The 11,757-nt window shown below is 42.6% G+C and overlaps 1 protein-coding gene across 1 annotated transcript in view; it reads right to left on the reverse strand.

Moving 5' to 3' along the window:
* The window catches only part of LOC104965294 (proteoglycan 4-like), a 12,950-nt gene that overhangs the window by 1,014 nt on the left and 179 nt on the right, over positions 1 to 11,757 (reverse strand). The window contains exons 2-4 of the mRNA XM_010794252.1: positions 3,306 to 4,463; positions 3,062 to 3,164; positions 468 to 472 (exon numbers count right to left, since the gene is read on the reverse strand). Of these exons, the coding sequence (XP_010792554.1) occupies positions 468 to 472; positions 3,062 to 3,164; positions 3,306 to 4,463 (1,266 nt within the window). The remainder of the gene's footprint in view (positions 1 to 467; positions 473 to 3,061; positions 3,165 to 3,305; positions 4,464 to 11,757) is intronic.

Consider the following 11,757-nt stretch of genomic DNA (forward strand, 5'->3'; position numbering starts at 1 on the left):
AAGAAGCTTAAGTTTAAAAACCCAACATTACAAATACACAAAGTTTAGGTGTTGTAGACTATATTCTGACTTTATGCTGTCATCTAATTGAAAAAATACGTACTTAAGCCTTAAAGGTGGGGTAGGTAATTTTGGAGAAACCAGCTCGAGTGCGCTAGAATTTGAAAATACACAGCCAGAAAAAATCTGCCACTTCCTTACAGAGCGCGCACATGACCAATGAGGGCACGAGATAAGTTTGTGCACAGATGGAAGGCTGACAGGCAGGTAGGCCATCCAGTTATTTTAGCCGGGCCGGCTAAAATGATTGGTCGTGCTTTTTACAGTACTACGGCTTCCACAGATGACATTTTTTCATGGATTTTTTGTCAAAGCACTTCAGATATTCATTGCTATCGGGATGTTAAGAGCATTCCATGGAATATAACAAAAAGTGTATCTCGAGCCGGTTTCTCCAACTTACCTACCCCACCTTTAAGAGTTAAACAAAAGCAATGTCACTCAATTGCCATACACTGATAAAGCAGAAACGTTGACTTTAATTAAATGTATTATGTCAAACAAAAAACCTAAACGGAATTAGGTTGGTTTCAAAGCAATACGTTGAACCTAATAAGCAAAGGTGCATACGTGTGTGTGATGTGTCTAACACACCACACAACATTTTGAAGAAAAATACCCTCTGAGACATTAGAAAATAAAACATTTGTTTCTGTTTCACGGTTGGTAGATCAGTTAATGTTCTGTCATGATTCTCCTTATTAACCCAAACAGTTAGACTCTCCTGTTGCTTGTTAACAAGGAAACAAGTTAACCTAACATGCCTCAATCAGCCATGTTGTGTTTGTATGTTGATTTACATAGCAGAAATACACAATGTAAATAGCTAAATAAAATTCCCAGAAAATCATTAAAAGTCGCTCCATTACAAGATTTATTAAATATCCCTGCAGTATATTGAATTTCCGAAGCCTTATTTTTCAAATATAGTAGGCCTACTCATTGATTTCAGGGAGTACCTCAATCAGTCCAGCTTTGATATTCTGGCCAACAGCCGCCTGTCACATCGATGCGATCTACCTCCAGGAAAGAGAAATATGAAAACACAAACACCTCCTTTCTGTCTTCTAAGCATAGACTCTATGCACTAAAGAGGACGGCTATGGAAGATACTGGATCAATTTCTCTAACTACTTCTGCTGAAGCCTATCATATTCAGCTGAACTTTAGAATACATTTTTACAGAGAACAATATAACCGTTCAGCAAACTGCACCTATGCTGCGGCATGTGAGTAATTAACCCTGAGATGGTCCTTAAAGGTCACCTATTATGCAAAATCCACTTTATCATGTCTTTTATTTATAAACGTATGTCCCCTCTGTAAAGAGATTCTGAAAGTTTCAGGAAAAAAGATTAGCTCACTTGATGTCATAACGATTTTTTGGCTTGTAACCATTAGCCAATCACCAACCAAGGTAACCCCCGCCCACCTTATCACCTTAATAACCTCCTAGAGCACCAATAGCCGCTTTCACTCCAAGTACTTTGGAGTGAAAGCGGTAGAAGCTGCTGGGACTCCCAGCAGCTTCTACTGAAGCCTTCCGAGTAAATTCGCCAGAACGCCGACACCTCCTCATCACTCCACCGCTCCCATGTTTGTTTTTTTGTTGCCATAAGTTATTCTCTCTCCGTTGGTGCGCGGGGCTAATGCTAATGCTAATAATGCTAATGCCAGCCAATACAATGGCAGCAAATACAATGGCAGCAAATACAATGGCGGCTTCACAACCCCCCCCCCACAAAAAATGGGGGTAAAAGTTCTCGGAACTAAGTTCTCTTTTTGGTGTGAACGCAAAATTCCAGGCACTAACGCTTTTACCCGCACTTTTCCCGTTTAGTCCCGTTAGTGCCTGGAATTTTGCGTTCACACCAAAAAGAGAACTTAGTTCCGAGAACTTTTACCCCCATTTTTTGTGGGGGGGGGGTTGTGAAGCCGCCATTNGTCTGGTTGGCTTTCTTCTCCACTCTCCGCTCCTGTTAAACACACAGAAGGAGCATTTAACACATTGTGAACTGATGAAATGACTTATCGACATATTTTCCTCCATGGTTGGCATTGTTATTATTTTCTCGAGCTACAGGGATGGGGAAGGTGTTTGACTATAGCCGCTTTCACACCAAGTACTTTGCCGTACTTAAGCCCCGGCCACACGAGGACGATAACGTAAACGGACCGAAATAGTTATCAAAAAAGTATTCCGTCCCCAAGCAACAGGCATCGGAAATGAGTCCCTTCACACGAGACCGCTCGAAAGCACTGGAGACGCTGTAGTACATATGCCAGGCCTGTAAGTGGCACTGTACTCCTACCACAAAAGCAGTGAAGAAGACTTCCCACACATGGTTGCCCTTCTGTTTATTCTCCGCTGTGGCTCTTTTTCTCCCTCCCCAAGGCAAGCGTTTGCTCCTGCTGTAAATCTCTCTGGTTTGCCACCAGCAGATGAAAAACACCCACCTCTCCGCCTCTTTCAAGGGACGAGGGGACCGTGCAGCAGAGTTTTAGTTAGATTTGTTTTCGCCGGTCAACATGTCCGTTAAAGTTTAAATCTATATATAATAATAAAAAACGGAGCCTCTCTTTTCCTCCCCCTCTTCTGAGAGCCCAGCAGCTGATCTCTGAGCAGGAGAGGTGGGGAGAGGCGGGGCTATTGCGCGTTATCAGGACATGATCGTATAGGCGTAAACACGGAGCCGTTTGCCCCCCCAGAGCGTTTCGTTTGCAGATCTACCCACCTAGGGACCCGTTATCGTTATCGTTATCTGCATTCCCGTGTCGGCCTCGTGTGGCCGAACCGTCTAGACTCTATCTGATAGAGAACTGTAGCAGATACGACCGTTATCGTCCTCGTGTGGCCGGGGCTTTAGAGTCTTTTGAACATGGGAATATCTTTTAGATTACAGGGTGGAGCTCTATCAGGCCTGCAGCTTTGGGACGGCTTGTTGTGAACGACTGGTATTTGAAGTGAGGGGGGGTGGGGGGGTTCAAACCGTGACCTTACCTCCCGGACCTGCTCTAAGACTTTGTTATAAATCCTTAGCCAGTTCTGTTTGGCTCTGACGGCTGGATCCACCAGCTCTTTGGGCTCCTCTATCACTGGAGGACTGAAACATAAAAACAGTTTTTATTTTTAGCAAATGACCTCAGCCGATACATTTCGACAGATTCATAATAAATGTGTTGTTTTTCTTCAAGTCTGTTTTGATGTGCTTAGTTCATTGATCCCTCTCCAACTTCCCTCCTACCTCTCCGGGAGCATCTCTTCTTCCTCTTCTGGCGTTGCTGGCCTGCTCTCTTCAAACTCCTCCTCTATCTCCTCTTTAGGGAGGGTCTCCTCTGGCTTAGCAGGGGGCGTCCTGGCCTCTTTGTCAAACATCATCTCCTCCTCTGGCCATGGCTCTTCCTCAAGCTGGAGGTCCTGGTCCTCAGGGGCGGCTGACTGTGTGGCGGCAGGACCGTTGAGATGAGATTGAGGCTGCCCAGAGAACGGGGTCTGTTGGGAGGAAGGGCCCGTGGTAGACGTGGGGGGCTGTGAGTTAGTCCCGGTGGCCGGGTGGGATGTAGGCACGACGCTGGCCGCCTGGTGTTGCTGAGACACTGCCGGGGCTGGAGGGTGGGTCTGGGCAGGCTGAGCGGTGGGAACAGAAGAAAGGAAAGTGGAGGCCAGGCCTGTGACTGCAGCTGTGAGGGGATTGGCCATGGAGAAGAAGGAAGTGGCTGAGGGGGCAGAGGGGGCCGGCTGTGGCTGTGTTGGGGCCTGTCTAGGCGGTTGTGTTGGTTGGCCAGAGGGGGGCTGTTTAGGCGGTTGTGTTGGTTGGCCAGAGGGGGGCTGTTTAGGCGGTTGTGTTGGTTGGACAGAGGGGGGCTGTGCTGACGGGGCCATGCCAGGAGGATGAGACTGGTTGGATGTCTGGTTGGGGGGTTGAGTAGGGGGCTGCTGTTGGTGTAAGGACGGCTGTTTCTCCAGAGGAGGCCTGGAGCTGGGTACATCCAGAGTTTGGGGCGCTGTTGAAGTTGGGGTGGGGGTAAAGGGAGCCTCCATGTCCTCACTGAGGGTCCCATCCAAGATGTACATATCCTCATCATTGTAGATCACCTCCTCATCCTCGTAGAGCCCCTCCTCTTCTCCCTCATACAGTCCTCCGTCGTCCTCCTCCTCGTACAGAGCCGCCTCCTCTCCTCCGTCTTTGCTGTAGCCGCCTTCATCGCTGTACGCCCCCTGCGTCTCGTCGGGGTCCCAGTCTGGAGAGCCTTTACTGTAGCTGACCGAGGAGTGGCAGGAGTGGTAAGAGTCGTTCTCGTCGTAAGGGTCCCTCTCTCTGTACTCAACGCCATAGTCCTCCTCGCTCAGCCGACTGCTGCACCGACTCAGCTCTGCAGACGATGCATAGCTCCCCGAGGGACTGCAGAGGAGAAGACAAAACAGGAACAGTTAAGACGCAACATTGCAACATGCCCTGGAGAGGCTGATTATTACAAACAGGGATAAAACCTAAACATAGAGACTTATTGCAAAGGAGGAAGAAGTACTTAGATCTTGCTAGTAAAAGTCAAACTACCAGAGTGTAGGAATACTCCGTTAAAAGTTAAAAACCAGCTTTCAAAATGTGTCAAGTAAAAGTGCAAGTATTAGCATCAAAATATACTTACCAAAAGAATAAGTACTCATTGTGCAGATTTCAGAACAATATATCATATGTTTTGATTATAATTATGTATGCATCAAAGTGTTTATCAAAAGGTGCAGCTAGTTTGAATTTATCTGCATGCTGCAGGGTAGCTTGTGATTTACTCTAGGTGTAACTAAAGTATTATGTTGTTTATATTTCACATCTTTAATCCAAATCTGCCAAGTAACTAAAGGTTAGTTGGGTAAAAGTAAGCTATTTACAAAAGAATTGTAAAAGTACAAAGTAGCAAAAAAGTAAATATTCCAGTACAAGTAGCCTACCTAAAAATGTTACTTAAAGGTGGGTATAGGTAAGTTTGAGAAACCGGCTCGAGATACACTTTTTGTTATATTCCATGGAATGCTCTTAACATCCCGATAGCAATGAATATCTGAAGTGCTTTGACAAAATATCCATTAAAAAAAATGTCATCTGTGGAAGCCGTAGTACTGTAAAAAGTACGANGTGTGAACGCAAAATTCCAGGCACTAACGGGACTAAACGGGAAAAGTGCGGGTAAAAGTACTCCGGTGTGAACGCGCCTATTGTGTGTTTTTTAACCAAATATCTCTCAGAGGGGCGTGGGGAGTGGCTCCTTATTTTCATCTAAAGTAACAGACAGAGAATCAGCACTTTTGAAACAGGGCTGAAACAGAGGGGTTTATGGGATGCTACAATGCATGATCTGTTTGGTATTTCGAGCCAAACACTTCAGAGACATGTTTTGTATATATCCGAGACCAATAATACAGTATATTGATGAAAAACAGTATAATAGGAGACCTTTAAAAAAAGTCAATCTATCCTTCAAATGAGTGTTAGTTTGTAAATGTGTTAGTATTTTAGTAATATTACTTTACTTAAATAAACGATCAGTTAGGTTTAAGCATTTAGAGCAGTGTTCATTTAAACACTTGAGTTCATTCAATGGTTTCTAAAAAGGTCCTAATAGTGTTTATGCTGGCTCACTGTCACACTGACATTGATTACTGGGAGCTATTGTTCAAGTTTTTTGGCATGATGTCTGCTTTAATACGGCTTTTCTTTTGGTGAATATTAATTAAATAAATACATATTAAAAATGGTAGAAATGATGGTCAAATCTACAAAAACACCAGTAGAAATAAAAAAATCACTGTTTTAACACTTGAGGTAACATAAGATTTGCTCATCAGTGGAGTTTAACAACTATTTCATGTTAATATTTACTAATCTTTACATTGTGTTATTTAATTGGGTTTAATGTTTAAGTCAGTGGCAATGCTTAGTTAGCATTTGGTGTGGCTGTCAATCATTTTAAAAGCCCTACATAGACTAACCAACCCACACAAGTGTTTCCACTTATGTTGCCGAATTGGACTTCCTCTCAGGGCTGTGGGCTCCTACCAACTGTGCTTGATTGACACCTCCCTAACCCTTGTTTCGCGCCTGCACAAATGTAATTCTTGCTATCACATAAAGTCTGGTGACATCTCCCAGCATTCATCTGACTAAAACGATAATTAGCCAGTAATTGAAAACACTTCATTTTTTGAAGTTTTATTACGTTTCAATTCAAGCTACCAAACACAGTAAAATAAATGGTTAACACGACATGAATTACAATGGGCATATCGTTTAGTCATTCCATGTCAGTGGTCATGATATGAAGTGAAGTATTGAGGATTTACGGTTCATACAACATGTTTTATGTTTCCCTCACATGTATGGCAATACAGGATATTGAGTATATATATGAATCTGCGAGTGTGTACACTGCACTGACAGGGATAATGGTAAATACTCATCCCTTCCCCACCGTCTCTTTTCCTCTGGGTGAACGGTCTTGAGAATGTATGTTATGGGTCTTGAGTGCTGAGTGCACTTGTAGGTTTCACAAGAACATCAAAACACAATCAAGTTGTGTGGATCCCTGAGGCTCCAGGCTGGGAGCTAGCACTTAGGGGAAGAGAGGATTAAGGGGAAGAGAAAGAAGGACTTCAGACATAAGGAGTGGAGCAGAGGAAGAACATGCAGCTGGAAAATATGCATAGAAAGGTTGGGCTTGATTAACGTTCCATTATTTAGTACTGCTGAAACCAGCTGAAAATATGTTTTAATACAAACCAGCTCGCATGATATTGCATTATTTGTTAATATCAATTTTGATATGAAGCAAAGTTTATGATTTATTGATTCCCTCATACATTTATTCAGTAGTTGTTCCCTCCTCTGTTGTTAAGTACTAAGCTCACTGAATCGTTACAAAGCCAGAAACACCTTAAATTAGAAGTGTCACAATTCACTAATGAGCACAGTGAACTCTGACAGACAAAGAGGGCGAGGAATGAGAAATTAAAAGCGTGTCTTTTTACACGGCCAATAAATCCTGCTTCATTTGCTCACCTCACAGCCTGAGGGTGAGGATTGGTAATTAAGCAATCACTCCAGGAAAGAGAGGAAGATGAACAGACATTAGAGAGAAGTTGAGAGAATAACAAGGGACATAAGACGGATTCATAGAGAGATTAGAGCAAAGAAAGCATATCTACTTTGAATTTTGCAACTATATTTGTATTAGAAAACAACCTTTTAAGGAGCCATAATGATCAAAATTACCGATTCATGATTTGTTATGTATTATTGTGGAATGAAGCTGAGGTCAGGCAATAATCCCTTAGTCAATAGGTAAGATTGTGTTCTTGGTAAAATAACAAAGATGCCATAGTGGGGTAGGGTTATTATGTTGACAGTTTTGTGTAGGTAAATCGTTGAGATTCAGATGTCGAAGTTGTAAATAGTTAGGTTTAGAGTTAGATTAGACATGGTTGAGTGTTTCAAATACTGTGCATTTAGGAGTTAAAAACATTATCGTGAATACATTCTGTCTCTGCCCAATACTACAATAGGATCTGTAAAAATGCTCTCTCTTCTGGTTCATGCTTCTTTGCTCAACTAAAACTATAGCTGAAATAATGAGTCCTGTTTGTGAAGCCACCGCACAGGTAAACGTCAGCGTGTGACAGTGTGGCAGGGCATCCATTTTAAAGCAGTCTGAGTAAACCCTCAACTCTAACTGTGAAGATTGTGCTCTCGTGATATCATTATTTTTGTTTGACACTGGAAAAGCAATTTTGGCACCCATCACAATGGATATTTATCTTAATTTACAAGTTTATCTTATTGCCACAGATACATTAGTTTCTCCCCATTTCCTGGAGCAGAATTGTTTCAGAATTTAGGACAGAAAGATGCCTTGATGATATTACATTTGCGGGGAAATATCAAGGCAGAGCTTATGATAATGTTGTGATACCTTTTTGTAGAATATTGAACCTGCTAATTGTTACTGTGTAATGTTATTATATGTCCAATTCCAATGTTTTTATTTTAAAATCAATATATTTCATGTAATATTTATCTATGTTATGCCCCCAAAAAATAATATTTTCATCAGATTGCATCAGGCCAGAGTGTTTTCCTGTCAGAAGGACAAGGTGCTGCTGCTGCTGCTGCTGCTGCTGCTGCTGCTGCCTGTCACCACATTCATTTCAGCTTATATGAATTTGAAACCTGCTTCTCACCTCATTTGAATGTACCTGTACCACACACACACACACACACACACACACACACACACACACACACACACACACACACACACACACACACACACACACACACACACACACACACACACACACACACACACACACACACACACACACACACACACACACACACAAACACAGTAGACTTGATTAGGATGTCCAGTCTTGTCATTAGAGCATGCGGTGTGGGAGATGATGTCTCAGTAGACCTCCTGCAGAAGGCAGAGCAGGAGTTAAGACATTAATAGGCAGAGAAAAGCTATACAGCATCACTGTCTACCTCTGTGCTAGGGCTGGCAACATCAAATGCCTACTCTTGGAGGGAGGGAGGGTGAGAAAAAGAGAGAGAGAGAGAGAGAGGGATCGGGGGTAAGAAAGACAGCCTGATACAGAGATGCAGAGGAAGGGAGAACAAGTCATCAGGCGACAAGGAGACAGAGAGAATAGCAAGTTGTGAAAGCACAGAAGGAACAGGGAGGCAGGAAGAGAAGAATTGGACAGGGAGGATAAACCGAAGACACTTCCCTTCTGCCACCTGCCTTATTGCTGACTTCAGATTATGCGCTGCATTGGCCTCGGTGTCACCTTCAGTAGGCCTTGTGAAACTCTCGGAACAAGGCAAGCATCATCCTGTCTGCTCAGCACAATGATTACTGGGTCTTGCAAACTGCAAATATGCCTGCAGATTTTTTACTAGGGAACAATGATGCATCCATTTTGCAGTAAATGACGGGATATTTTGGCCATATCATGACCCTATTGATGGCATTGTCACTAACCATTGGATGAATTGTATTAAATGTGATTCAGACAAAGATGTTAACATTGTTATGGTCGAAATAACTTATCATCTTACTTAGTGCCACCATAAGGTCTACATTTCAATTTGTTCAATACTTTTTCAAATGTAGGACATTCCCTACAGACTTAGCCCTACTAGGTAAGCATTACGTTGAGTGGATCCTCACAGAGCCGCACTTTGTTTCTATTGTCAGATAAAACTTTTTGGAAATTCTAAAGCTACTTCGCATTGTAAGAAACTTAAAAGGTAGAATAATACATTTTTTATTGTAGAATAGGCGATCAATATAATTCAGTGCCAGATTTGAAAGGCAAATGCCCAAGTTTCTTTTAATGAAAATAGAAATAAATGGTGCGAAACATTTGAGAGGAGAGAGATGGCATCTTGCAGCACTTAACAGCTTCACACATTCCACTACGACCGGCTGAATATGAATTATAAATATATTATGTATAAGTGCTTAAGTGCCTACATAAAATGTGATGAATAGACTATTGAATATCCAATCTAACCATTTTAAAGGTGGGCTCCAGGAAGACTCTATTATTTCTGAATTACCTCCAACCCTTCTGCGAACATTCTTAATTTAAGTAAGTGCCACCCATTCGATCCTTTGTAACATCACACGCACTGTTGTATTTGGTTTTAATGTTAAGGTTTTAAACTGAAAGTATTGGGATGAAATGTATAAAGTCAGGTACTTCATACTTCCCCTCCTTCAGCCTATCCCCCCTCTGACTTATTTTCCCCTTTTCCCCTTTGGGTAGAAAAATCTATTATTCATGCTTTTCCTTCACCACTTCAACAAGGTTTGAAGTGGGGAAGTGAAGATAATACTAAGATGAGTGTACTCCATTGCTGGATGGACATTTTAGTCCTAGAGAACACCAGGCAGGGATCCATACAGGGGTCAAATAAGTGTCAATAATGAGCCTCAGTGTATGTTTCTTTAAGGCAGGACCATATTCACATGGACTGCAGCTATGGAGCTGGTTAACATGCGTTTTGCGGGAAGTATTCCAAGTAATGGAATGAGGTTTCGTAAAGTATTGTCTTACTGATAATAAGGAATGGTGTCCTCTGGAGATTAACCGAATAGCAGCAGTCAAGCAAAAGAGAGATGTTTAAAATCATGTGGTAATAAGGGTTCATTCATTCAACCTTTATTTGACTCAGAAATACATTGGGGTAGTAATGCAAAAGCCAATTTCAAACATCAATATAACTACAAAATAAATAAAGATTTAAATGGCTGTAAGGATAAAAGCTCTAAATATTTCTGCTTGTTATTCTATGTTGCAGGCGCACAATGAGAAAAGTTGAGTCAAGCCTAATGTCATTTGATTAAAGTCTGACTCAAAGTATCCAGCTCTGCCGAGCTGTCAGAAGGATCAAAACCTGGCAAGTCACATGGATTGTGTTATTTGTTTAGTGGAATTTGTTTAAAAAAGCATATAACAGTGATGACTTAAAGAGCATCTTGCAGGTTTTTATTTATTCTACATTTATGCTTAAACTTGCTTGAAAATTACAATTAAAAAAGTGAATGCAGGATTTGATATGTTTTACGAGACATAAGGGCAGGAATTCAGAGGGAAAGGAGCAATTTTGAGCTCTGCTCTTAAAAACGGCTTTTTTTTAAGGTCATACGTCAAACGCGTCATATTACATCACGCAGGGGACACATCTCCGCTCTCTGACCGCGGGTATAGTAGAGTTGCGTTGAGTAGAGCGGTTGTGTTTTAAGGAGCTGGTATTTTTCGGTAGTTTTACATTGTATTTCACCATTTGTAATCATGGTGCAGTATTGTGTTTGTGCAGGTTGCACAAATACCAGCCTGTCAGGACATCGAGTCCACAGTAAAAAGGACCGGAGCTAACGTTCGTTCCTGGGTGCGTTGTGCATCCACCTCCCTGCAGCACATACTCTCCACAGCTTTATCAGGAAACCGTATTACTTCTCTCTCCCCCCCTTTGCTGCTCTCTCTCTCTCTCCCCTCCGGTACACGGCACCGTAAGACATAGTGTGGAGTTGCATTAGGTAACGCTGTGGTGGCTGTACTGCTCCAGCCGTCTCCTTTGTGTTTGTTTGTTTCCCCCTGTCTGTGTTGTTTGTGTGTGCGTGGTGGCTGTCACTCCTGGCTCCCGGCTCAACCTCCACTCACCTGCTGCAATCAGCTGTGCACCCTCCCCGACTACACACCTGCTTTCCATCAAGCCATTTACAACGGCATATCAACGGAGGCTCCACAACCTTTCTCCGCCAGATCGTCAAGTATCAGCCGTATCTCGCGTCTCTCCTCCGGTACACAGCACCGTAGTATGGAGTTGCATTAGGTAACGTGAGATACGGCTGATACTTGCGCATTAGTTTCTGTTATGGATCAGTATCAACAGTCCTGCCAGTAACGTTACTATATTATCAATGCTACGTTAGTTATAGCCTGATATATGATAGCTAACTTCACAATGTTGTGATGTGACGTTAGCTAACATTCTGTAGCTAACGCCGGTCACTCACCAAGATAGCTGCCCAGTTCTCCACTGGTTCTCCTCACACCACAGCTCAATTTCTCTCCGATGGCCGTTATTTCTTCTAATCCTTGGCTGCTCCTGGTCTCTTGGACGCCTAGCA

Source organism: Notothenia coriiceps, unplaced genomic scaffold (assembly GCF_000735185.1).
Source record: "Notothenia coriiceps isolate Sejong01 unplaced genomic scaffold, NC01 NC01_scaffold00037244, whole genome shotgun sequence".
NCBI classification, from domain to species: domain Eukaryota; kingdom Metazoa; phylum Chordata; class Actinopteri; order Perciformes; family Nototheniidae; genus Notothenia; species Notothenia coriiceps.